Genomic DNA, 26,212 nt, shown 5'->3' with positions numbered 1-26,212 from the left:
TGCTTTGCCTTCTTTTGTTTTCGATTGGACAGCAAATTAGGTTTCCGAATCCTGTAAATCATACTTTCCTTGACATTTTCACTACAAGTTGTTCTTTTAAACTGTTCAAGTTTCAAAGGTCAGCAGTATTGAAGCAAAACACGAAACAGTTTCATTTTCCCTGTCGCAGAATATTAGAGGGTTGGAACTGTATTTGAATCAAATTATACAAGTACATTTCAAACCTCACTTTATAAGCAGCACGAGTGTTTCAAAGAACAGTCAAACTCATGTCAACACGCTAGCACGAATGTGAGCGCACACACGCACACACACACATTCTAGATGATACATTACTTAACATGACATTTGGCAGTCTTCTGGGCTCAATGCTCTTTTTGTGTAGAGATTAAAAATGCACGCTAACATGCTAAAGAACAACATCTGCTCTTCCACTTAATATTCTCCCTCAGGCTAAAAGGCCGAGCATTCTTGCTGTGTCCCACATTTACAACGTTTAAAAACTTGGTGAATGTTTTTATTCGCATATGGTGTTCTAACTTTTGTTAGAGTTCTGTCCTTTTCTGTAAAATCGACATTTGCGTGTGACATCATCAGCATCTTACCTCCCTGCTGCGTGTGACCCTCACCAGTCACCCCTTTAGTCTTTGAATCGGTTTGGACCTCAGCGATTTTCACAGCAACAGCTCGACAGATGGCTCCAATCTTCCTCTCCAGCGAGCGCACACCAGCCTCACGCGTGTAGCTGTCGCAATAAAAGCAATGGCAACAATAGCGCTTTGACTTTTGTGAAGGAAAAAAAAAAGTACCCTGGAAATAAAATATGGCTTTCAAAATGGGATGTTAAAACTTCATCTGGGAGAACAATTACCATATTTTCCGCACAAAAAGGCACTTCTGCGTATAAGGCGCACCTTCAACGAATGGTCTATTTTAAAACTGTTTTCATATGTAGTTTCCTGATCGTATAATTGAATAAACTACTTTTTTGCTCAGGGTAATGTGACTATATTATATCTTGGTAAAATAAATAAAAGTAATTCAGGGACCAAACATTTTGTCGCCATTCTCCTCAACGAAGGGCACACAAATTATTTAGCTGATTAACTGGAAGAATTCTATTGCTTACGTGGAGTACATTTTTGAAGCATCAATGTAACAAAATTCTGGAATTTGTTCAGGAGACAAGGAGGATAGGAAAAAACAATTAGACACAAAAGAATGTGAATATTAGCAAAGGACTGACACCTTCTGTTAAGGTGTATTTACTGTGAGTGTCTCATTGAGCGGTGAGTGCATCAAGAATGTGCACAAATCGTAACACTTTGGCCTGTCGCAAGTTGTCCGGTTTGGCAGCTTACTGTTCCAACTACAGCACCTGATTCATAATGATGATGAACGACTGTCTGATGGTGTGTGTGTGGTGACACAGGTATGGGCTATGCGTTTGCGAAGTTCCAAATCTACTCTTTCTTGCAAGAAATAAACTCCCAGCGACAGAATTTAGACAGTGGCAAAATTTCAGAAAAGTCGAAAATATAAGAATTAGCTTTAGAGTCAGCACAATTTTATTTAGAGTTGGGCTTTTTCAGCCTTATTCGGCCTAAAACAAGTCTCCTAAATTAATACGGGCCTCTAAAATTGCTTGTTGGTGTGAATAGTTCTCTGTTTCTATGTTTAACTGACTGGTGGGCTCACCAGATGCACCCACTGTACAAGTTGAGGCTAATACGTCATGAATGGTTACAGACTATATGATGACAATTTGTGATTCTTAGGAGGCTGTTCTGGGGTGCAAGAAGCAAAGTGCACATTATGTCATTAGAATCTATCCACACCTTCTAATTGGTCTGCTTTCTACCACAATGTATACCGAATGCGGTATTTTGAAGGATGTTCTCTGTCATCAAAAGGTTGCAGTGCTGCTGCAAACCACTCAAGCACTTGTCAACTTAATGACAGCTTCCTATAACAAGTAGTGGAATTCAGAGTTTGCCACAGATGAGTGTGCAACAGGGGGCTCCGTTCGTCTGCCCACTGATACACTTTCAAGCATAACATCATTTCTACAGGTTGTTGGTTCTTCTGTGCACCTGTTTATGATATCCTTAGTGGTGTCTGACGGTATATGCAGCTGTTTAGATGATAGTCCATGCTGCTCCATTTGGTTTGGGATCAAGTGCCGGAGACTTATCTCCACCTTCTCCTCCTGCGTGTAGCCTGAAACACTCATTGGGTGATGTAGTCAGTTTTTTGGATGAATGTCAACAATATGTCTTCCAAACTACTGCACTCATATCCACACCAAGAAAAATGCGGAAAATATACAGGACTATTTTATGAAGACAATGTTTATTTATGGGTAACCAATGGTTGAGATGTTCACATGCAGGCAGTGTGGGTGTAATTTAAACTCAGTGAAAATGTGGGTGTGCCTCTGAAAGTTTGTGTCTCGATATGTTCCCCCTTGGATGGAGATACGATGGGCAGTCAAAAAGTAATGAGCCTGACTTAATTTAACCGACTGCACGGTAAATTTCATCCTGTATATTTTACTCTCATCGGGTTAAAAATATTTCATCATCATTCCTATCAGCAGGAAGTTGTCCTGAGTAAGATTTTATGACTTAACAATTTTCACTTGCTTGAACAAAGTAATGACTTGACTCGCTTTTTGGGTGACGTGATTTGCCTCGAACAGCAACTTCATTGAGATTTGCTTGAAACTTGAAGGCTGCGACTTCAGATTTACTTGTGACTTGCACATACAGTATGTGACGTGCTCCAATTACTGGCGGGGTATGCGAGTATTGTCCCTTTTGCCACCTAATGGAAGACCATTTAATTTTTCTGCCTATCACTCTAGGCAGCTGTCATGAATAGACAAACAAAGATATATTTCTGATTAATACAAATTAGTCATTAAAAACACAATAGCAACAACACTAATGATTAATAATAAGTGAGTGAAAAGACTTCATGTGTTAACTTACTCAGCCATCGTGACACCATCAGCAAAAATATATAGCCACGCTTTTCTTCACACACTGATTTCAAACATTCCTGACTAAAAGAAAAATGCATTAAATGCCTGAACTTTGACCTCCGTGTGTTTTCTATATGAAGCAGAGAGCTATATAAAATGGTTTTAAGATGCTTGGTTTTCGAGAGAAGGATCAAATTACTACAATATAATTTTAAAGTTGTAGTCTCACTCTATGCTCTGCGGTGCTGTAGCATGTGTAGCATGTATGAATTGTATAATTGATGCATCTAATTCTGATTGGACACACAGTTGGACGCATGTTCATCTTATGTGTCGTGTGGACTCACATTTGTACAATGCACTGTGCTTGATATTAGTTATGAGCCCAATACCAAGACTGAGCCATCAACATTTAATGTGAAGTGTTCAAAGGGTTCACAAGAGCAACTAAACTCACCAGGCACCTGCAGCACCTCCATTCGGTCCAGCAGGGCCGGAGGGATAGTCGCAGTGGTGTTGGCCGTGGCGATGAAGAGCACTTGAGAGAGATCAAAAGCCACGTTGAGATAGTGGTCTGTGAAGCTGTGGTTTTGCTCCGGATCGAGCACCTAAGGGAGCAAACATCAAGAGTCAGCTGATGTTTGCAAAAAGGAACTCATGGAAGGCTGATTAAGCCTTTCTAGGGAAGATGTATCATTGTGTAAGATCGTATACAAAGATGGACAAATTACAACATGTTGCCGGTCCATCATCATCATTTTTTCCAAGCTTTTGTCAGTCAGTCAGTTTGTCATGTTATTTTACCCATGCTTCCTTCAGCAAATATCTCTGGTCCACCAGTCAGTCAAAAAATCAAAACAACAGCAAACAAAAAAAAAGCCCACACACGACACTCCAACAGATGAAAAAGCCAATTTGATTAAATGGTGAATGGAGTACACTATCAGTGTACCTACTGTACATCATACGGTGGCTGCCCATAAAGCTTTATAAGCGTACCCCCATGTACATTTCACACAGACTTATTTGTCAATCTATCTGAGCCGTTAAGTACAGCGAGAGCATGCTGCAGCTGTTTTAACTCCTAAAATAACAACAAGCTTTCAGTTAAGGTTTGTCAGGGGAAAAGTCATTCTCCATATGATGATTGCCACATGATGAAAAGGACAAACCTCAAGCAATGCAGCTGCAGGGTCTCCTTGCAGGCTCTTCCCTAGTTTGTCCACTTCATCCAGGAGGAAAACTGGATTGTTGACGCCCACCGTCTTCAAACCGTTGATGATGCGGCCCGGCATGCTGCCTACATAAGTGCGTCTAGAGTCAGATGTAAACATAAAGGCAAGGGTTTAAGTGTCAGCCACGTAAATTGCTTCTTTATTTCGAGATCAATTATACTGGTCAACATTCATTTTGGTACCAAGAAAGTTTGAACAGTTTGAGTGTGTTTTGATGTCGCCAAATATAAAAATGCATTGTTTTTCTTGTTTTTTTAATTCGAGCTAGTTTTTGAGATAGTCCAGGTTATTGCCTTAAAAGAGTGCGAAAAAATATAAAAGTTATGACCTTCACGTGCTACAGCTTTAATCAAGCTGAACCTGTCTTTTCAACCATGGCCATAGGGCATTCTTTCATTTCTGATGTATCGTGGAAGACGGCAATTACTATCACAGAGAGAATTCTACATGCAAATTGTTTTGACCGATTACAATCTCTTTGCAAAGCAGTTAAAGTGAGAACAGCTCTGAACACCACAGCAAGTCCTCTGGTTACAGTTATAGCAAGGGTGTCAAACTCATTTTGGCCGCGGGCCACTTTGGTGTTAACATCAACAATGAAACCGAATTAATGTTTAATCATCACATCCTATTATTTACTTGTACAGAAAAAAAAGATGGATGACTACCGGTTGTTTTGAAATTAGTCAACTATACTTGTATGTTAAATGCTTGTTCAAGTGAATGTAAATGGGAACAAAATTATTGCAAAATCTCAGAGTTGGTTACACATGACAATTTGACATTTTGGTACAGATCTTAGCAAGGATCATGGAAGTTGACACACATGATTTGCTTTCATAGGCGACATAAAATGACATGGTGGGCCGAATCTGGCCCCCAGGCCTTGAGTTTGACACCACTGAGTTACAATTACTTCATTTGAGGGCTTTTGCTATTGGATATTACTACAGACCATTGAATGCTGCTATAATGTACCTTGACCAAAGATGTAAAATGCTTGACTAAATCTTATTGGAATTAAGATTTATTCCCCTAGCAGGGTCACCCATGGCAAACAAGTCATTAGGTGAGGGACCAAACCAAAGACGGTTCAGAGACCCCTGGCGTGAGGTCAAAAGCAAAGGGTGTATGTAGCTCAGTTCCAACAGTCACTCTTCCCGGCTTGTCACATACTGTATGCTGGCGTGAGGATGCGTATTGCCCAATCGATTGCGAAGCCACGCTCGGTACCCCAATGAGGGACCCGGAGGCCACGAAGAGCATTCAAAGTGTCTCTAATCAACGTGCCCTTGAAATAAACATGCTGACATGCTGGATAAAATGATATTTTAAGCAGAACAGTTCATTGTTTTGTACCAACACAAGACCACAACAATATAATTATAGGCAATTTTATCACTGTGAATATTGTGACATCTGCAATTCGCATTTTTTTCCCCATTAACATTATCTGATATAATCACCAGTTATAATTTGCGGCTGGCCAGTTTTGGACCTCAGGTCACACACATTGATGACCAGTGATTAAAAATATTAATATTGTCATTTATTATGATTTTGAGGAGATTGTAGTCATTGTTTGCAGTCGAGCTCAGTCCCTAGCCCTTGCAAATAGCTCGGGTCCGCTGTACCTGTGTCCTCGGATGTCCGACTGGTCACAAACACCCCCAAGAGCGATGCGATGGAATTCTCTGCCCAGGGTCTTGGCAATAGAGCGCCCCACACTGGTCTTGCCGACTCCTGGCGGTCCGACAAAGCACAGGATCGGGCCCTGATGACAAGTCCAAAGTCGTGTCAATTTATTGTCTAAACAAACGGTATCATGTATCGAGTCATCCACAAGTGGAACCTTCAATGAAGCTTTTAGCTGTCTAACAGCCAGGTACTCCAGCACTCGTCTCTTTAGCTTGTCCATTGCATAGTGGTCATTATCCAACAATGTCCGGGCAGCTTGGATATCCAAGCAGTCTGTGGAAATGTTTAGAAGGAAGCCACAAAAAGTTTGTGATAAAGTCTGGATTTTTCACATAAACATCAAGAGAGTTTTACACATTTAAATCAACAATAATGTTCCAGTAATACAGCCAAGTAACACACTTTTGTCCCATTTACCGGTACTTCAAGACAGGATTAAACAACATTCAGTTCCACACAATTGACCAAATGTTTGTGTCAGAGCATTTGCAGAATTATGTGAAACTACTGAAAAATGGGTTTTCTCCGGATACTCCAGTTCTCTCCCACGTTCCAAAAATATGTATGGCAGGTTAATGGAACACTCTAAATTGTCCCTAAGTGTGAGCGTGTGCGCGATTTGTTGTTCTTCTATGTGTACCCTGTGATTGGCTGGCAACCTGTTCAGGGTGTACCCGACCCACTGCCCGAAGACAGAAAATGGATGGATAAAATAACTGATTGTATGACTTGCAATCCTTTACCGGGCAGTCAAATTTATACCTGATGGCATATTTTTGTTGGACAGCGCTCAGAGAAGTAGACTACACACATGGGCATGCAAGGAAGAAGTGTGATGAAGCACGCAAAAAGGTGCTGCAAAAGTGGCTGAGTGCGCTTTCAAAAAAATTCTGTCCTTGACAGAGATATATGCTCCATTAAGTGTAATTGTAGTTAGCAATGTGTGTCCCTCAAGCATAACTGTTGAATGATAGGGGGCGAAGATCAGAGATTTGGGGAACACCGTGGGTCACAGGCTCTCATTGCAAAGAATGTCATTAATGTCGGATTAAACAGTGTCTTGAGCCTTAATGAAACTCCAAATAACTTTGAGGAAACTACAGTAATGGCAGAACAACTTTGAACTTGCTTTTTTACATTTCTTATTTTTGAATGAGAGCAATTGCGGTTGTCTCTTGTCAAGCACACAGCATTCTGTTATCAATTCAGGGAATGTGTTATCAGTCAATCAATCAATCAATCACACTTTATTTATATAGCACTTTTCATACATAAAAATGCAGCTCAAAGTGCTGTACAATACTTAAAAACATCAAACTTGCATAAAACACACACACACAAAGATACATACAAGTACATACATACATATACACCTACCACATATATCAAGTCTATAAATGTTATTTAAAAGCCAAGCTAAAAAGATGTGCCTTAAGCATCCTCTTAAAAACGTCAACAGTCTCTGCAGACTTGATGTTCTCTGGCAGGCTATTCGATAGCTGGGGACCAAAATGGGTGAATGTAGCCTCACCATGTGTTCTTGACCTCACCCTGGGAATCATTAAAAGGCCAGTGCCAGAGGACCTCAAGATCCGCCACGGCTGATATGATAAAAGCAGGTCAGACAAGTAAGATGGCCCAAGACCGTTAAGACATTTAACAACTAATAAAAGCACTTTAAACTCAACCCTAAAACACACAGAATGCCAATGCAGCGATTTTGACACTGGTGTAATGTGTTCCGCCCCTCTGGTCTTTGTCAAGACTCGTGCGAGCCATGTTACAAAATATAAAGGAAAAAAAGAAATCTTGCCAAGCCAATAACACACTTACCTGAATGCAGTCCTGGTTATTAATTTGGTATCCAGAGCATGTTTCTGTGCAGCTACTTGGCACATGAGGAGCCTCTAACAGTGATTTGGAAGACAGAAGATGCAGCCAGGGCTGCTTGCAAGGTAACAGGGATTTCTCTCGGATAAAATAAGGATATATTTTCAGAGGCCTTCACAATAAGTCACCCATAGTTCCTCAAGACGGCCTTGAGTGTTGAATTTCAGACAGATGGAAACAACATACAAACCATAATACCACTTTAGTCGGGATGTTTCGTAAAAGATGAATTAAAACAGAATAAAATGATTCCCTTTAGAAAAAGTCGTATTTATGAAGTATGCTTTATAAACTATATGTATACTTTAAGTATATAAAGTGTACTTTTTTCCTACTAAATTGTAACACATTTTGTTTTGAATGTATACTGTAACTGTCCCTATACTTTCCAGTTCAAGCCAAGTATACTTAAGCATACTTTTGTGAAGTTTATAAAAGTATAGGACTTAAAAAGCGCACTAAAACCCTCCAATTTAGTATTTAAAAAAAAAAAAGTTTACTTCCGGTATACTTGAATTAGATAATTTTTGCAAAGTGTTTGGAAATATTTTTCAGTCTACAGTCACTGAAATACACTTCAAAGAAAAGATATTCAATATGCAAAGGGGTTCGCACGAGGCAAAAATAACGCTGACTGGTAAAAAAATGGGTGGAAAGTACAAATAATGGAGAGTTTAGCCAAGCATTTGCAAAGTGGCTCCAACTCACACGTACATCCTTGATCTTTCTAATAGAGTACTGCTTGTTTCGAAGTTATTTTCAAACGCAATTTTTCGGGGGGGGGGGGGGGTAATCATGCAATAACTGTAATTAAAATGTGATTACCTTTGGTGCTTTTGCTCCATGGAAGCTCTACCATCAAGTCCAAGTAGTTTCGAGTGAGGGCATATTCAGGCATAGACTGCGACATCTTCTTCAATCTAGATAAAAGATGATAATTTGGAAAAAAACATTTTTTTTGAACAAGGGCTGACTCAACAGTGGCGTAACCAGGTTTCGCAGGAAGGAGTTACAAATAAATCGTTTTTAGTCAGTTACAATTTCGGTGACATACCTTGTCTGATTAGTGACTCGATGTTTTTCCCTCTCAACAGGCCCACTCTTAGCACCCAATATCAGTGTCGCACAGAGGTTTTAAATAATCTCTGATTCAAATAAAGTAAACACGATGAGTGAGACCCCACTCTGCTGCATGATCCAAATGTACTGTCATTGGCTGGCCCAAACTGTATTTGATTGGAGTAAAAAATTACTGAAGAGTTGTCAGAAGAATCTATGAGCAAAAATGTATCATGTTTAAAGTTTCATTTATTTGGGCACGTCGAAGCGTTTGGGTGCATATCCAGCACCCCCCAAATGCCTACACACAAAGGCGCCGGCCACCTGGCCGGAGGGCTGTTGAAGTCCACAATTAGCACGTCAATACAGGTGGGCGACCATGGGGGAGAAGGCGAAACTCGGTCACAAAAGGGGAATGAATAATTCGGGAACAGCGGTTGAGCAACAAAAGACGAGTTGAGAACACCCGTCGCGCCCAGACGACATTGACCATCCGCAAAGTCTACAACATGCTAATTCGATGTAGACCAGAAAGAAAAGGCGCCAATGTACTGGTGGTTCGAGGTTGAAAAACAGGTAACCAACCACTACTGAGGGGTCCGACCGGGGGTGCGGCATGCAAATATTGGGGGCAGTGTTTTTCTTGTATTTTGCATATGTTACAATAAAATGTGGAACTCGCGGAGACGGGACTTTGAGTGTGATCGCGGAGCAACAACCGTCGTTCGCTCTCAGAGGTCCGCTCCCGCCGATATTGAAGACAATTTTCCTGTGTGCCGAGTCGTTTCTTTAACTTTGTCCGAGAAAATCTCTGACAAGAGTTGTGTCAATCGGTGATCATGTTTTTCTTTGAGTTGAATAGAGAGGAAGGCACACAAAGTTAAGAGAAGCACAGTTATTTGTTCTCAAAGGCCACCAGGCCCCTTGAGGTTAATTGTTGTTTTTCACCCTTTTTACTACGCCCAGTTACTGAAATACAATCATATTGTTTTATCATTTCATTAAACATCTGAATCAACTCTACTTTAAAAGAAAAACGGAGCGCACCAAATGCCTCTGCATTCATAACAGTTAAACGCTCAGATACAATTTTGTTCCCAGGAGTATTGCTATCGGGTGTAACATCCACAGTCGAACAGTCTGTTAGGAACTCAGATTTGGTCGACTGCCAACACAAAATTCCTCCCTGATATCAATTCTATTTGGAATATGTACTCCGTTTTCCCACCCAAAGACAGCTGGGATAGGCTCCAGCACGCCCGTGACCTTGGAGGTGAGAATAAGTGTTTCAGAGAATGGACGGATGGATAGTTCCAGAGGCAGGCTGCATGGGCGAGAGGCAGGTACGTGCTGGAAATTCGGCCCGAGAAATGTGTTCGATGGCTGAAGGTAGGGGCGGTTTTAGCCACAGGCTGTCACGCACGAGAAGTATTCGTCAACTGGGAGAGGGGGTGGGCTTGGTGGACGGCGGCCGTCACGTGACAACACGTAATCGGCTGCGGAAGTGGCAGGAGCGGATGCGAACCGTTTGACGTACGGCTCATCGGCAAGTTCTGAAGGAGCCTGATAACTAACCTGCTCATTTGAATCAGATGTGTTGCAGCAGGGAGAGATGGAAAACATGCAGCAATGTGAACCTTGAGGACCGGAGTTTGAGACCCCTCGTGAACAGGATCCCATGTGTAGAGCAAGTGTGTCAAGCTCATTTTTGTCAGGGGCCACATTGTCGTTAAGGTTTGCCCTGGAGGGCTGTTTTGACTGTGAAACCATATAAGTGGTGCGCCAGTATGCAGTGCACTGAAAACATCTGTGGTGTGGATGAGATTCAACCGTCAGTGCACTTTTACGCAGCGTGGAATTTGACGTTTGATTTGCTTTCACGGACCACATAAAATAAATGTCGTGGTCCAGATGTCGCCCCTGGGACTTAGGTTAGACACATGTATTGTCGAGAATGCATTAGATGAATGGATAAAAATGCAATAAATGATGTTAGATTTTTAAGTCCTAGACGTATTTTCAATTGAATTTGTAAAATAACTAAATGAGTTAATGTCAGTAACTGATATGATGACGCAATGGAGCTAACTTGGAAGTAACTTAATAATAAGCAACGATAATATGACACATTCAAGAACAAACGGAATAAAAGTAAGCCTTAGCAGGGATAACTCGAGGAACACAATATTTCATTGGACTTGCATTCAGTCCAATGAATAAGTTTGATCTCATAATGGATGAACACGTTGCTAAGTTGGGGATTATTTGAAGCTTACAAAAACAACATATTCACCTTTTGAGCTCCTTTAAGCAAACTCGGAGAGCTGCATCTGGCATGTTGGCCGCATGCACCTTCCTCTCCAGGGAGGTCGTATCATCACTATCGTCCTCATCATCTTCCTCGTTCAGACTGAAGTGTCGCTCCGGAAACACTCCACCTTTGCGCACGGATAGCACCTTAAACAAGACAGTAGACCAGCGGTTGATAATAGTACTCGGACTCCAGATGCTGATATGCTTTCTACCTTCTTTTCCGGGTCAGGCATCATTCTCCTAGTTTGCTGCAGCAGTTTAAGTCCTTCTATCTGTCTGGTCAGCAGGGGCAATGTTTTCCTAAAACGCTCCTCCAAGCTAACGGCATCCAGTACCTTTATGACAAAGTTCAATTGTTCAACCAGTTACGTTTTCAATACGGAAACAATAACTGCATCAGAGTACGCTTTAAATGCAAGTGTCGCGCTCCTTGTTCGCTAATTTCTCCCTCAAAGTTTCCCCCGCAAAACCCGTGTCAAAAGACATGTGGCTACAATACAAAGTGCAAATGTCCGTATGCAAATAATTTCCAAATTTTCGTCGCAGGCAGTTATGCACATGATTGGTTCCAGTAACACAACATTGCTTGCACTAGCACAAAGTACTGTATGTCTGTTATAATCAACTTAAACAATATAACTCATTCAACTTCAAACCTTTTACAGCAAGCACCACCCAAAAAAATGGATAGTTTTACAAGTACGGGTACCAGCATTGGAGTACAGTAATATAGCGGGCCTAGCTAAGTTTTCATAAAATGAGGTTTTAGACCTAAAATATACCGTTAATCATTATCGTAGGCATTTCAGCAGTATGCAAAGTTGAAATAGTAACTGTGTTTGGATACAAGAAAATAAAAATGTAGTCATGATTCCATTTAAATGTGTTGAAAAAAATGTTGAATAAGTCATAAACCAACAAATCCACTTCAATAAAACCACTTCTTAAACATTAAAGACAGTGTTAAAGATATTTCTGTGCTTTTGGGGGTTTTTAAAACTCTTAAGATTTTTGGGGCGGGGTTGAACCGCAGGCAAGCAGACAACCAAGGAAAAACCTTCCTATTGATGATTACTTGGCCCGTTTCTCTCACTGCATTGTGCAATTGGCCGTTAAGCTAGGCCAACAAACCAGAAGAAAAATCTTCCCTGAGGTTTGAATGTGTTTTGTGTTATTCGGGCTGCAATATCTCTGCCATGTGCACGAATGCACGACACATGTAACAACAAAAGAGCCGCAAAACACCATGTCATGGGGAACTACTAGGAGATTTAGATTGTGTTTAGCCACATTTGCTCAGAGGTTTCATGACCCAGCGCTTTTACGTCGTAAAAGTAACTCTCCCAACCCCGTCCAGGAGTCACCTCACCTGTAATTTTTCCTTGTTTGAAGTGCGGATCATGGCGGCTACCACATCAGGCAGAGTTTCTTTGGGAAGGCTGTCCAAAAGATGTCTGAATTTGGCCACGACTGGAACAGACATGTCCAGCATCCCTAACAACTACACACGTACGCACGCACACGCACACACAGACAATTACAATTATGTATGCATGATTTATCAATAATCCAACCCATCAAACCGTGTTGTTGCAGTCAATACACAGTTGAGGCTTTTGATGTTGTCGAATGACCACATGAATGACAAATGAGCTGATAAATTATCAGACAAGGGGCAAAAATAAAATAAAAAAAAATTATTTATTTTTTTGCTTGCATTTGTGTATGCATTTCTGGAGTGAGACATGCATTAAAAACATTTTTTTTAGCTCCGGTGAATTGACTTTTTGAAAGAATCGCTGACAATAAAATTTAGCTGTTTTATAAGCAACATATTCCTTCAGAACAATCAATGAGAAAACTGAACACAGAATTGCACTGAGGGCTGGATTCAGGCTCATACTCAAAGGATATTGGTTAATCTCAATTCTGTGTATTTCCTCAAGACAACTCTTAAATAGGCGCAGATGTGTGTATGACCTTCAGACTATCCCTTATCTGAGGCGCATCAAGGAATGATGAAAGAATACATAAAGGTCCCAGAGGCGCTCGATTCATTTTGGCATTCGATGCGAGCAATCTATTTGTCATCCATGAACTGTTGACACACTCTTGTCACGTGAAGCTGAGCAGTTTGACATGATTTAGAGGTCTACTACACCAGCACATGGTTTAGACAATTAGTCATCATGATCTGTGCTATATGAACCTCGTTTCCTTCCACCTGTATTTAAATGTTATCTCATTTAAATATGCTGACACCTAACCATCTGGAATCTCTCAATTATCATTTCAGGGTGGCTGGGGGGTTAAGGAATCCTTCCCTCCCTTATTCATCAATGCGGATGCTTCCACTCAGTATGTTCTGCAACATACTTAACACACGGCAAATATTCGATCAAACTCTTTGGAAAGAAAAAAAAAGACAACCGCAGGTATTTGGAAGGAATATATTGCCACCACCCTGGATAGCGGCAACAGGTCAAAAGTACCGTAGTTCCGGGGTTGCATTATCTTGGAACGATGCATGAAAACTCAAGAGCTCATCTTTTTTTCAAATTCGGTACACACGCCTTTTAATAGCACATTAAGTTCAATGCTCTCTCTATTTATACAAAAGTGGAACCATGTAATTAAGAACATATTGGAGGCCTGCTTCGACAGCTGGCTTGAGGTTTGGCCCAAAGGTGCAGATTTGTAACAAGTGATGTGATTGTGTGACAGAACATGATCCCTTTGACATTCTATAATCCATCCATCCATTTTCCGATCCGCTTTATCCTCACAAGGATGCTGGAGCCTATCCCAGCTGTCTTTGGGCAGTAGTCGGGGGACACCCTGAATCGGTTGCCTGCCAATCGTAGGGCCCACAGAGACGAACAACCATCCGCACTCACACTCACACCAAGGGACAATTTAGAGTGTGTTCCATTAACCTATGGTGCATGCTTTTGGAATGTGGGAGGAAACCGGAGTACCCGGAGAAAACCCACGCAGGCACGGGGAGAACATGCAAACTCCACAGAGGGAGGCCAGAGCCAGAATCAATCCCTGCACCTCTGCACAGTGAAGTCGACGCGCTAACCACTGGATCACCGGGCTGCCCGACATTCTATAAAGCTGTCTTTTATTAGGGAAGGAATTAAAAAACAGTGATCACGGACGGATGAAAACCTAATATAAACCCTGTCAACCCCACGTCGAACAGTGACTCTTTCTGCCTCCCCGACATAACAGTTCTTCCAACGCTGATGTCCTGGTGCCTCATGTGCTTAAAAACCTGCGTGGCTTTCATACTAAAACATACATACTTCCAAATGCAGAAAACATTGGACGTTCAAAAAAAAAACCCAATCCAGATGTATGCTTGTCTTCCTCCATTCACCATACAAAATTAACTTTTCGAAATGGTTAGATCTTCTCATGCCCTTTTGGGAGGGGATGATTAATCCCACAGAAGAGACTCCAGATCTTTGAATGGATTAACTCAGAGAGCAGGAGAGAGTGCCGAAATGTTCAAAATAAAAAAAAAATAATCTTCACAAATGATTCACCTTTCATGTTAAAATAACATGAACTGCTTATTATGCAATCTGATCCAACTTGCAAAGGAAAATGTGCAAATGTTATTCTTTGTGGCTCGGATAACACCCAACAGCAAGATTTCTGAACAGAAACAATGACAACAGAACAAATGCTTTGTTGCCCTTTCGAATAATCCAATTGAAGTGTCGACTCTAAAACACAATCCCCAAACAAAATTTTAATACGCTGAAATCATAAAACACTCATGGAGCTACAACAGCCATCATTATTTTACAGATAAGCCCCCCACCCTTTTTTGTTTTTTTTCTACACTCGACAGAGGTGGACTTTTTGACAGATGAAATTGCGGACAGCCACATAGCTTTAACCGGAGGACGCATTCAAAGGGGTTGCATGAGCAGTTAAAGCGATGTCCTAAACACAACACAGACCTGTAGAGCTGTCTGGTAGAATTTTTGGGACAATTCTTGCAGCTCTCCATCTTCTGCTGAGACACCCTCTGCTGGGGTGGTGTACTGTTCCAGTTTATCCAACTGCTCGACCTGCAAATTTGAGATAAGATAGACATTGTCACGTCGCGTGTCCGCCAGCAGGTGGCGGGTTTTCTCCCCCGCCATTTGTGCACCTGTCCGTAATTTCGGGCTGATTACCCTCCTATATTAATGAGACTCCGGCAGTTCTCCCACTGCCGGAGAATTCCTCACCGTGCCATTGATCTCTCGTGCTAATTCCTCTATTTGTAGATTACTCGTTGCCTTCTTGCCTTGCGGCCTTGACTCTTGCCATTCGCGTTAGCCACTAAATTGAATACTTAGATATTGCCTAATCAGTAGCTCCTCGCACTTTGTTTTTCAGCGAGCGTTTTCAGTTGTTTCCTTATTTCTTCCCTGGTCCTTATTTGACCAGCGTTTTGTGTTTCCGTTTTTTCCCTGTCGGGCTCTTTCTGTTTTTGTCATTAAAGACACTCTTTGCTTTGAGAAAATTCTTTCGTTGTCTGTTTTCCGGGGATCCAATCCTTTATTTTTTCGTTCTGCACGGAGCGATCATTATCGCTTCGGGCAGATCGTGACAGAATTCTCCGGCCACCATGGATCCCGCAGACATCGAAAAAAATTTTTCCGCTCTTTCCCGACAAGAGCAACAGATGAGTCAGCAGGGCCAAGCCATTAGGGAACTCCGTGGCGCGGTCTCCATGCTGGCTCATCGGTCCGATGATTTAGAACCTCGGTTGGTCCGGGTGGAAGAGCGGAGACCATCTCCCCCCGGGGTTCATTCTATTATTCCCGAAGCGCCCTCCTCATATCCCGTTATGACGAGGGAGCCATCGCTTCCACACCCCCCTCGCTACGGGGGCGAGCACGGGCAGTGTGGACACTTCCTCCACCTGTGCTCTCTCATATTCGACCTACAGCCTTCTGCCTATGCTAATGACGCCGCCAAGGTGGCTTATGTCATGAGTCTGTTAACAGGTCCGGCGGCATCGTGGGCGATTGCGACCAGTGACGCCAAGCCGAATCTCCGTACCTCGTTCCCCGACTTCGTGGCTGCGTTCCGCCGGGTGTTCCATCATCCCGTGCGAGGCAGAGAGGCAGAGGGCCGGCTACTCGCCCTCCGCCAGGGAGAGCGATCGGTAGCGGATTACTCCATCGAGTTCCGGATCCTGGCCGCCCAGAGTGGATACGATGATCGGGCGCTGTGTGGCCTGTTTCGCCGCGGGCTAAACCCTCAACTCAAGGACGAGCTGGCGACCCGCGACCACAGCACCAACCTGGAGGAATTAATCGACCTCTCCCTCCTCATGGACAATCGCCTGAGGGAGCGAAGCCGGGAGCGTGGAGGTGATCGGTCCCAGTTCCGACGAACACCCACGGAGGAACAGGTGCAGCTGGGAGGCAGGGACGCTGGTGCGGAGGAAAGAAAGCGTCGTTTCAGCGACCGAGCGACGACTGACGGCGTTCCACCATCTCCTCACGCCGCAACCAGCCATCCGGGGTCGTCACCCCCTGCCCACCAGGAGTACTGTGAGTCACGACCGCGCGCGCCCCCCTTCGAGTCTAGGCGAGTCGACTCGCGGCCTGGACACCCCAACAGACTCGAACTCGAGGGGGAGATATTAACGGGGTCCCGGTCGTGGCGGGTTCGGGCTCTGGTTGACTCGGGGGCTGATGACTGTATAATGGACACCGATCTCGCATCCGAGCTGGGTTGTTCCGTGGAGAGGTTGATAGATAGGAAGCGGGTTTGTGATCTTGATGGGCGCCTCCTGGCGGTAGTTACGCATAGGACGGAGCCGTTGAAACTTCTACTGTCCGGCAACCATGTCGAACATCGCCGTTTTTACCTAATGCCGTCTCGCAATGCCCCGATCGTTCTCGGGTTACCCTGGCTGAAGACACACAATCCCGTGATTTCCTGGGCGCGCCCAGCGATAGACAGCTGGAGCCCATATTGTTACCAGCACTGTCTTCAATCGGCCGTCGGGAAGCATGAACGTGTCACGCCCCCCGAGGAGATCTGCCTTGACGGAGTGCCGGATTGCTATCGGGATCTAAAGGAGGTGTTCAGCGAGGATCGTGCCCACTCTTTGCCTCCACACCGCCCCTACGATTGTGCTATAGACCTGCAGGCGGGCGCCCCGTTGCCGACCTCGCGGCTGTATCAGGTGTCCCAACCCGAGCGCGAGGCATTGACGGAGTACATCAACAGCTCGCTCGCCGCAGGTCTTATTAGACCATCGCGTTCACCGTTAGGGGCGGGTTTTTTCTTCGTAGGGAAGAAGGACAAGACCCTGCGACCCTGCGTAGACTATCGGGGATTAAACGAGATAACAATTAAGAATAGATACCCGCTACCCTTGCTGGACTCCGCCTTCGCCCCATTGCAGTCAGCCACCATTTTCTCCAAATTAGACTTGCGCAGCGCTTACCACTTGGTTCGCATCCGGGAGGGTGACGAGTGGAAGACGGCTTTTAAGACCCCTCTGGGTCATTTTGAATACCTGGTTATGCCTTTTGGGCTCACCAACGCCCCTGCCGTTTTTCAAAATCTAATTAATGATGTGCTAAGGGACATGATAAACATCTTTTGTTTCGTTTACCTTGACGATATTTTAATTTTTTCCCAGTCACTACACGAGCACCAGCAACACGTTAGGCTGGTGCTACAACGTCTACTGGAGAACCGGCTCTTCGTCAAGGCAGAAAAGTGTGAATTCCATGTCCCCGTCATCTCCTTCCTAGGGTTCATTATTGAACAGGGCAGGTTAAGGGCGGACCCCATTAAGACGCGTGCAGTCACTAACTGGCCGGTTCCGTCCAATCGCAAGGAACTGCAGCGCTTTCTGGGGTTCGCCAACTTCTACCGACGCTTCATCCGCGGTTATAGTCAGAAGGCGCTCCCCTTAACCCGCCTTACGTCCATCAAAACCCCATTTAAGTGGGATTCGACCGCGGATGCGGCGTTCGCAAACCTGAAGGCGGCGTTCACCAGTCCCCCCGTACTACAGCACCCTGATCCTGATCTCCCCTTTATCGTGGAGGTGGACGCCTCGGATTCGGGGGTGGGGGCTGTGCTGTCCCAGCGCTCTCCGGTCGACCAGAAGTTGCACCCCTGCGCCTTCTTCTCCCGTCGACTCAGTGCCGCTGAGTCCAATTACGACGTGGGCAACCGTGAACTGTTGGCAGTTGTGACCGCCTTGCAGGAGTGGCGGCACTGGCTCGAGGGGGCAAAGGAACCCTTTACGGTCTACACGGATCATAAGAACCTCGCCTACCTCCGCTCCGCCAAAAGACTGAACGCCCGTCAGGCCCGGTGGGCCCTCTTCCTTACCAGGTTCGACTTCATCCTCACCTACTCTCCCGGGTCTAAGAACACCAAGCCCGACGCCCTCTCCCGTCTCCACGAGCCTGCGGGGAGGGATCGATCCCCGGAGACCATCCTCCCGGCCCGGTGCGTCGTGGGGGCCGTCCAGTGGGAGGTTGAGCAGCGGATCCAGGCAGCCCTGGAGGGGGTTCAGGTGCCGACGGAGTGCCCAGCAGGGAGGCTATTCGTACCTCCTCCCTTACGATCTGAAGTTCTGCAGTGGGGACATGGGTCCAAGGTGGCGTGTCATCCCGGGGTGAACCGGACTGTGCAACTCGTCGCCCAGCGTTTCTGGTGGCCGGAGCTCCGCAACGACGTGACGGAGTTCGTCAAGGCCTGCACCTCCTGCGCCTGCGGCAAGTCGTCCCATCAGCCGCCGGCGGGACTGCTCCAGCCGTTGCCCATTCCTCCTCGCCCGTGGTCCCACATCGCCCTGGACTTCGTCACGGGTCTCCCGCCTTCCCGGGGTCGAACTGTCGTACTCACGATCGTGGACCGCTTCTCCAAGGCGGCTCATTTTGTTCCTTTGTCCAGGTTGCCGTCGGCGCTGGAGACCGCCAACCTCCTTGTCGAACACGTCTTCCGTCTCCACGGCATTCCACTGAACATTGTCTCGGACCGGGGGCCCCAGTTCGTATCCCGCGTCTGGAAGCAGTTCTGCCGGTCCCTCGGGGCCACGGCCAGTCTGACCTCGGGGTACCACCCCCAGTCCAATGGACAAGCCGAGCGTGCCAACCAGGATCTGGGGGCGGCCCTCCGCTGTGTGTGCCTTCACCGTCCCTCATCCTGGGTCGACCACTTACCCTGGGTGGAGTACGCGCACAACACCCTCGTCTCTTCTGCCACTGGTAGGTCCCCCTTCATGGCCGCCTACGGGTACCAGCCGCCGCTGTTCCCGTCCCAGGAGGGGCAGGTGGAGGTCCCCTCTGTGCAGCACCACCTCAAGCGGGCCCATCGCGTGTGGAAGGAGGCCCGGGCTGCGTTGTCCCGCACGGCGGCCAGGAACCAGCGGATCGCGGATCGTCGCCGGCGCCCGGCTCCTTCATACGTGGTAGGACAGAAGGTGTGGTTGGCGACTAGGGATCTTCGGCTGGCCGGCACGTCTGCGAAACTGGGACCCCGATTTACTGGACCGTTCGAGGTCGAGGCCGTCATCAGTCCATCTGCAGTCAGGCTCCGGCTGCCACCCACCATGAAGGTTCACCCCGTCTTCCACGTCTCCCTACTCAAACCCGTGTCCTCCAGTGACTTGGCTCCTCCTCCCACGCCGCCGCCCCCTCCGCGGGTCGTCGACGGTGACCCGGTGTACACGGTTCGTGCCATCCTGGACTCTCGGCGCAGGGGAAAGGGGTTCCAGTATCTGGTCGACTGGGAGGGCTACGGGCCTGAGGAGCGGCAGTGGGTGCCCCGCTCCTGGATCCTTGATCCGTCCCTTTTGCGCGACTTCCACGCTGCACATCCATCCAAGCCGGGTAGTCCGCCGGGAGGCGTCCATTGAGGGGGGGGTACTGTCACGTCGCGTGTCCGCCAGCAGGTGGCGGGTTTTCTCCCCCGCCATTTGTGCACCTGTCCGTAATTTCGGGCTGATTACCCTCCTATATTAATGAGACTCCGGCAGTTCTCCCACTGCCGGAGAATTCCTCACCGTGCCATTGATCTCTCGTGCTAATTCCTCTATTTGTAGATTACTCGTTGCCTTCTTGCCTTGCGGCATTGACTCTTGCCATTCGCGTTAGCCACTAAATTGAATACTTAGATATTGCCTAATCAGTAGCTCCTCGCACTTTGTTTTTCAGCGAGCGTTTTCAGTTGTTTCCTTATTTCTTCCCTGGTCCTTATTTGACCAGCGTTTTGTGTTTCCGTTTTTTCCCTGTCGGGCTCTTTCTGTTTTTGTCATTAAAGACACTCTTTGCTTTGAGAAAATTCTTTCGTTGTCTGTTTTCCGGGGATCCAATCCTTTATTTTTTCGTTCTGCACGGAGCGATCATTATCGCTTCGGGCAGATCGTGACAGACATACAGTGCCATGAAAACGTGTTTGTACCCTTCGAAAATTAATGTCATAATCTAAATGTTTTTGCAGTTTCCCCACTTGAATGTTCAAGATCATCAAACAAATGTGAAAAGCAGATCAGGGGAGAGAAGTGTGATTTGGATCTGAGAGTTGACCTTTGGAATTGAGGCGGCTCTAAATGTGAACTTGTTAGAAGAATCTATGAGCAAAATTGTATCATGTTTAAAGTTTCGGTTAATTTGGCCATGTCTGGACATGCTCAGCACAGAGGTGTCGGCCGTTTGGGCGGAGGGCCTTTTTCTTGAGTAATCACGTCAAAGCAAGGGGGGGGGGGGCGAAGGCTAGATTCAATCACAGAGTGGGAATAAACAAATTGGGAACAAAGAGTTGTTGAATACCAAAAGACATTTTGGGAACAGCTGTTGCGCCCAGGTGGACATTTGTCATCAGCCAAGTCTGTGACTTGTGTATTCGGGTAAATCAGATCACTACCGAGGGGCCGGACCGGGGGGCGCGGTATGCTAATCTCTGGGGCAGAGTCTTTCTTGTATTTTGCAATAAAAGTTCGAACCTGCGGAGAGGGAGCCGAGTGTGATCGCGGAGCAACAACCGTCGTTCGCTCTCAGAGGTCCGCTCCCGCCGATATTGAACACAATTTTCCTGTGTGCCGAGTCGTTTCTTTAACTTTGTCCGAGAAAATCTCTGACAGAAACGAAACACATTCTTCAATGGACGCTGCAACTACATGTTTACTTTCAAATTTAGCTTGGAGCAGACGTGCGTGACGTCGTGCATGCTGGGATCAGAAGATAAGAAAACCTTTATTTGTCTCACAATGGAGAAATTCCCTTGACATCTGTAATCCTCTGGTGAAAGGAGACTTTGACTCTCTCCTCTTTCATCTATAACCACTTCAAACGACATTCCCGTATGTAAGAATAGTTGTTACAATTGTATTATTGTCAATGTTTCATGTTATGTGTAAAGTGCTTTGTTACAGCCGCAGCTGTTGTGAAAGCGCCATATAAAAAAAAGTAATGTATTTTGTACCAGACAAAAATAAGACGGCTAAACATCAAATGCAACTTTTAAATGGTGATTTGACTTCAGAAAAAATCAATCAGTCAATCAAAGCTACCTGACTGTGCAAAAAAGTGCTTTTGCCCTTGTTAAATCATGACCACACCTAAGCCTGATTAACAAAAGACTTCAATCAAAAAATCCCCGAAATAGAAAATGTTGGAAACAATTGAAGCCAAGAGCTGCAACAAAATGCCGTGATGCAAAGAAATTCGAGAACAGTTAGAAATAATGGTATTGAAATCTATCAGTCTAGAAAGGGTTACAAAGTCAGTCCAAAAGCTGCAGTGAATCACAGAGAGAGCAAGGGTGATATGAGAGATGGGTGTTGAAAAATAGCGATGACAATCCTATTGCAATATTTCACTCGGATCTAAACACATTTGCCCATTGATATTGTTGTTGTTGTTGTTGAATTGGATACAATACAATACAATACATGGTGGATGTCAATGCACATTTGAGGTGGCATCTGGCGGCTGGTCAACGTCAAACAAAAGCATACAATTACGTATCTTTGTTTTGTGAAAAACACCTTGTATGCCTTATTTTATTTTATTTATTCATTTATTAAATGTTTCAAGTTAATGGGATGTTCTGCAACGCGGGTACCTGAAAAGCTCAGCTTCAGGAAACAGCTGAGCCGCAAGTGGTCGTTACCTGAGCCCTGAGCAACTTTGCGTCATTTTCAGTTGACAGAAAGTGGCAAAATGGCTAAAAATAGGTGGATTTTGATGCTTAACCCATAGTCCACAGACACAACACGAATCAGAATGCAGTGTTTAACTAGTGAAGGTGGACAGAACATCTTGTTAAGAAAATGTTGGGGTAGACTTCTCTCTTAAAAAGGCTGTACGTGGTCAAAAACCCTGCAGCGTTGATGAATTAAAGCAATTCAACAAGGACGAGTGGGACAAACTATCTTCACAGAGTTCTGAAAGACTCATTACCAGTTATAGAAAATGCTTGATTTTGGTGTGTACTGCTGCAGGTAGTCCAACCAGTTATTAGGTTTAGGGGGCAATTAGTTTTTCAGACAGGTAGGTTTGGGAAAAAAATTTCTCCCCGAGTAAAAAGACAAACAAAGGAAAGAAAAACTTAATTTAAAAAAAGCTTTTTGTGTTTACTTGAGTTGTTTTTCAAAGATACAGACAAAACCCTTATCTGAATGTATGCTATCGTGTATGGCTCTCGATGAGCAGTCTCCTCTACTGTGTCCCACACAGTTAAATAAACAGAATTTTTCATCAATATTTAACTCGGTGCTGCCCAGGACACTTTTGTTTGCGTTTTGAAAAAATTCCATATTATGCCATGAATATCTTTTCACCTCAGCCAGAACAAAAGGTCGCTCCGTCAGCAGGCTTGACACACTAAAACGGCATAATCCAGTGATGAGAAGGGTATAGTGTGGCTTTGGCCAGTTACTGCCCACTACCTGCACTGCAATCCCAGCGGTACCAATCCTGCCCATGAAAAGAGAGGTGACATGAATCAGAGGAGGTCAGCAATAACAATAAAGAATTCAGAAATGATCTTAAAAAAATTCAAAATACAAATATGAAGTCCTCTTTAGGCATTGCTACTGTTTTGTTCACTTTTTTTGTTGAGCACAGAGGCAAGAATGAGGCTACTGAAACCTTTCAAGCAGGAAAAAAATGATAATCAAACCTAATTTGAGCATTTCGATCAGTAAGTACTTTGCTAACTGATTACCAATTATCAGATATCTCTTAAAGATTATCCTGACCAATTATATTGTGGTGTGGGGATCTGATAAGAGTTTATTTTGGCCTCCCAGTTTAGGGTTGAGCCTAATTCTCTGGCGTCGTTGTTGGCAGCTGTCTGCAAGAGCTCTTCAAGAGCTCTTTTGTTTGTTGTTGTTGTTGATGTTTTTGTCTTTAGTTTTCTCATATGGTGTTTGTTTTCCTTCGTGTGGACCCATTGTGGACAGTTGCATTGTTTGTAAAAAAAAAAATCGATATATTTTTAATTCCTCAAGGGTTCGGTGAATGCACTTGTGAACTCGTTGGGTTCGGTACATCTAACAAGGTTAAGAACCACTGATGTAGAGTAAAAATGTCTTTTCATTGTATTCATGACATACATTAGCTAATATATGGGATCTTTTTCTTCTTTTTTTTTGTTAAATGTTTTTAATACAGTATTGGCATTGTATCCAAAAACTCATATTGGTTGGCTCCACTCCAAATTAATGTAATCTTAGGTAACAAGCAGCGTATTCGTTATAAGTGGCAACAGTTCAAAGAGCCTCTCCTAATTTGTGTTCTCTCAGGTCTTTGCAGAGCTCAATTAAATTTCAAATTGGTGTCCATGTAGAGCTTGTTAACTGTTGACAAAGAGATACTGGACACCGCAAGGCCTCAAAGTTAAGATACAGTTATTTTTCTCAACTCTTGGTATCTTCCACAAATAACTTTAAAGTTTAATTCAACCACCAACGTTTTTTTGTTATTGTTTTTTTTTTTCGGACTGGATCCATACAAAAATCTGAAACTCCTGAACAAGGTAGTTTTAGTGAATATCCTATGTCATCATACCCACATTTGCTCACAACTACTAATATAACCATGCACTTGGAGAAGAGTGTGAGTTATTATTGGTGACCAGACGGTCACTGCATAGATGTATAAAAACACAACCACAATTCCTTTTTTAAAAATCCAGATTTCACCTTGCAACCAGGTGAACATAAATAGTCCGAGGCAGTCGTGGTGTTTATTTTTCCTTTGAAGTACAGTATAATTGATTCACGTTATTTACAAGCCAGCAGAAACAATTCAGTGCTCTGGACACCAGCTCTATAAAGGTTCCCCTTTCCAAAACAGCATGCTTCTTATTAATGTAAATTGGTACACATTAGCCGTTTACACAGAAGATAAGCCAAGAGGTTTTTGCTTGTTTGTTTGTTTTTTTGTTTTTCCCCTCACAACGTTAATGAGGACAACTGGTACCTGTATACTGTACAACGTGGATCAATGATTGTTCAGGCCAGGGGAAAAAGAGGGGGAAAACTGAGTGTCCCAGTGACCGGTTAAAGTCCATCTTTGTGTGCTTCCATGTGTTGATCTACTCAGCACTAGATTCCACCATAACAAAACAGTTATGAACTTTAATATAATAATATAATTAACTTTTTATTTAAAGTACTGAGATATGAAGACTTAGCTAAATTTCACCAGTCAAGAGGAATGGGCCGAAGTAACCACCATCTGTATTGAGAAGAAAAGGGAGGATAGCCAAATAGTTTGACTCACACAATTGAAAGCAGGGGTATTAAATACTGTTCCTTGAGGAGTGCTGTCCTACTTGTTTTCAATCTCTTCCTGCTGCAACACACTTGATTCAAATGATCAGAAGGAACAGGATTGAAGACCTCTGGTTTATAGGCAACGTTACCACATACTAATGAAATACATGTGAACTTATGATTGTGACAAAGGTAATTAAAAAGTGCCCCCGCCCAAAAGTATACTTTTCTCATTATTGTAGTGGTTTATGTATTTTACATACTTTGAACTGGTGTCCTCCCTAAAACATTAAAACTCCGTCTTACTGTTACAGTATTTTATTCTACCACTGATCACTTTAGCTCTGCTCGATACTTTGCACATTGTCTCACAGTTGTCACTGTGTGGCACCACCGCACTACGGTTCACTTACACTACGGAATGTGACTTCCATACTTCTTTGTCATGTCCTTGTTTATGATGATACTAATGCAGTGTGTTCTACATACTTGGCCAATAAAGACGATTCTGATGTGAGTATAAACTTTACTTATGCAAAGTGGGGAGGTCGTCGGCATCATTCGCGGGGTCTCTGGTGTTGGGAATCACTCCAATAAAGGTGCTTTTGAGCGAAGTCCCCTTGAGCAGACGGTTCTTGATCAGGTGCATGTTCCGAGGAGTATCTACGTTGAAGCGGACGGTCGAGCCAGGAAGGAGGACCCGTTCGTGGGTCAAAAGCAACGGAAGGCGGCCTGGCATCTTAATTCCGTCCAAGGACGACATTTTTAGTAGATATTGGATACTGGAACACTTGCAGTTGAACCCAAACAACACAAAGTAACTAATATTGGTGAGTAGCAAACCTCAGGCTAATTTGTAAATATTCTCAGGAAAAAAACGAATCACTTCCTTTCTTATTTTCAAAATAAAACGGTCTCTTTCGAAGCAAGAGGAAAAACATGCCATAATCAAAAGTGTTCACTATGTTTTAAAAATTAATCTAAAATACATCTTACGTGAGACTGACTCGACAATACTTAAAAAGAAGTTTTGCTTTTCGTTCCCTAATTAAAACAAAACGACTTCCTGTGTACGTCCGGATTTGCAATGGCACACTGTTAGGGTCAAAAAGAATTTCAGCTAAGAATCGTTTATTTTAGCATGTACGTATTATAGGTACGAATGGATGCGTGTGCGCGTGTGTGTGCGCGTGTAGCGCGTGTGTGTGCGCGTAGTGAGTATGCGTGCGTGCGTGCGTGCGTGCGTGTGCGTGTGTGTGT

The 26,212-nt window shown here is 44.3% G+C and overlaps 1 protein-coding gene across 3 annotated transcripts in view; it reads right to left on the bottom strand.

The window, feature by feature from the left end:
- The window catches only part of lonp2 (lon peptidase 2, peroxisomal), a 57,106-nt gene extending 31,120 nt beyond the window's left edge, over nucleotides 1-25,986 (bottom strand). For 2 of the 3 annotated variants that reach the window (XM_052061665.1, XM_052061666.1), the window contains exons 1-13: nucleotides 25,483-25,986; nucleotides 23,012-23,147; nucleotides 15,159-15,269; nucleotides 12,551-12,682; nucleotides 11,394-11,516; nucleotides 11,162-11,325; nucleotides 8,635-8,729; nucleotides 6,074-6,192; nucleotides 5,856-5,995; nucleotides 4,159-4,300; nucleotides 3,444-3,594; nucleotides 2,094-2,220; nucleotides 606-745 (exon numbers count right to left, since the gene is read on the bottom strand). In XM_052061665.1, the coding sequence (XP_051917625.1) occupies nucleotides 606-745; nucleotides 2,094-2,220; nucleotides 3,444-3,594; nucleotides 4,159-4,300; nucleotides 5,856-5,995; nucleotides 6,074-6,192; nucleotides 8,635-8,729; nucleotides 11,162-11,325; nucleotides 11,394-11,516; nucleotides 12,551-12,682; nucleotides 15,159-15,269; nucleotides 23,012-23,147; nucleotides 25,483-25,715 (1,813 nt within the window). In that variant the 5' untranslated portion in view covers nucleotides 25,716-25,986. The remainder of the gene's footprint in view (nucleotides 1-605; nucleotides 746-2,093; nucleotides 2,221-3,443; nucleotides 3,595-4,158; nucleotides 4,301-5,855; nucleotides 5,996-6,073; nucleotides 6,193-8,634; nucleotides 8,730-11,161; nucleotides 11,326-11,393; nucleotides 11,517-12,550; nucleotides 12,683-15,158; nucleotides 15,270-23,011; nucleotides 23,148-25,482) is intronic. The other variant, XM_052061667.1, reaches the window with a different exon arrangement.
- Between the last annotated feature and the right edge of the window lie 226 nt (nucleotides 25,987-26,212).

This window comes from Hippocampus zosterae, chromosome 3, assembly GCF_025434085.1.
Source record: "Hippocampus zosterae strain Florida chromosome 3, ASM2543408v3, whole genome shotgun sequence".
NCBI classification, from domain to species: domain Eukaryota; kingdom Metazoa; phylum Chordata; class Actinopteri; order Syngnathiformes; family Syngnathidae; genus Hippocampus; species Hippocampus zosterae.
The sequence above is the reverse complement of the archived record's forward strand: the minus strand, read 5'-3'. Positions and strand labels throughout refer to the sequence as shown.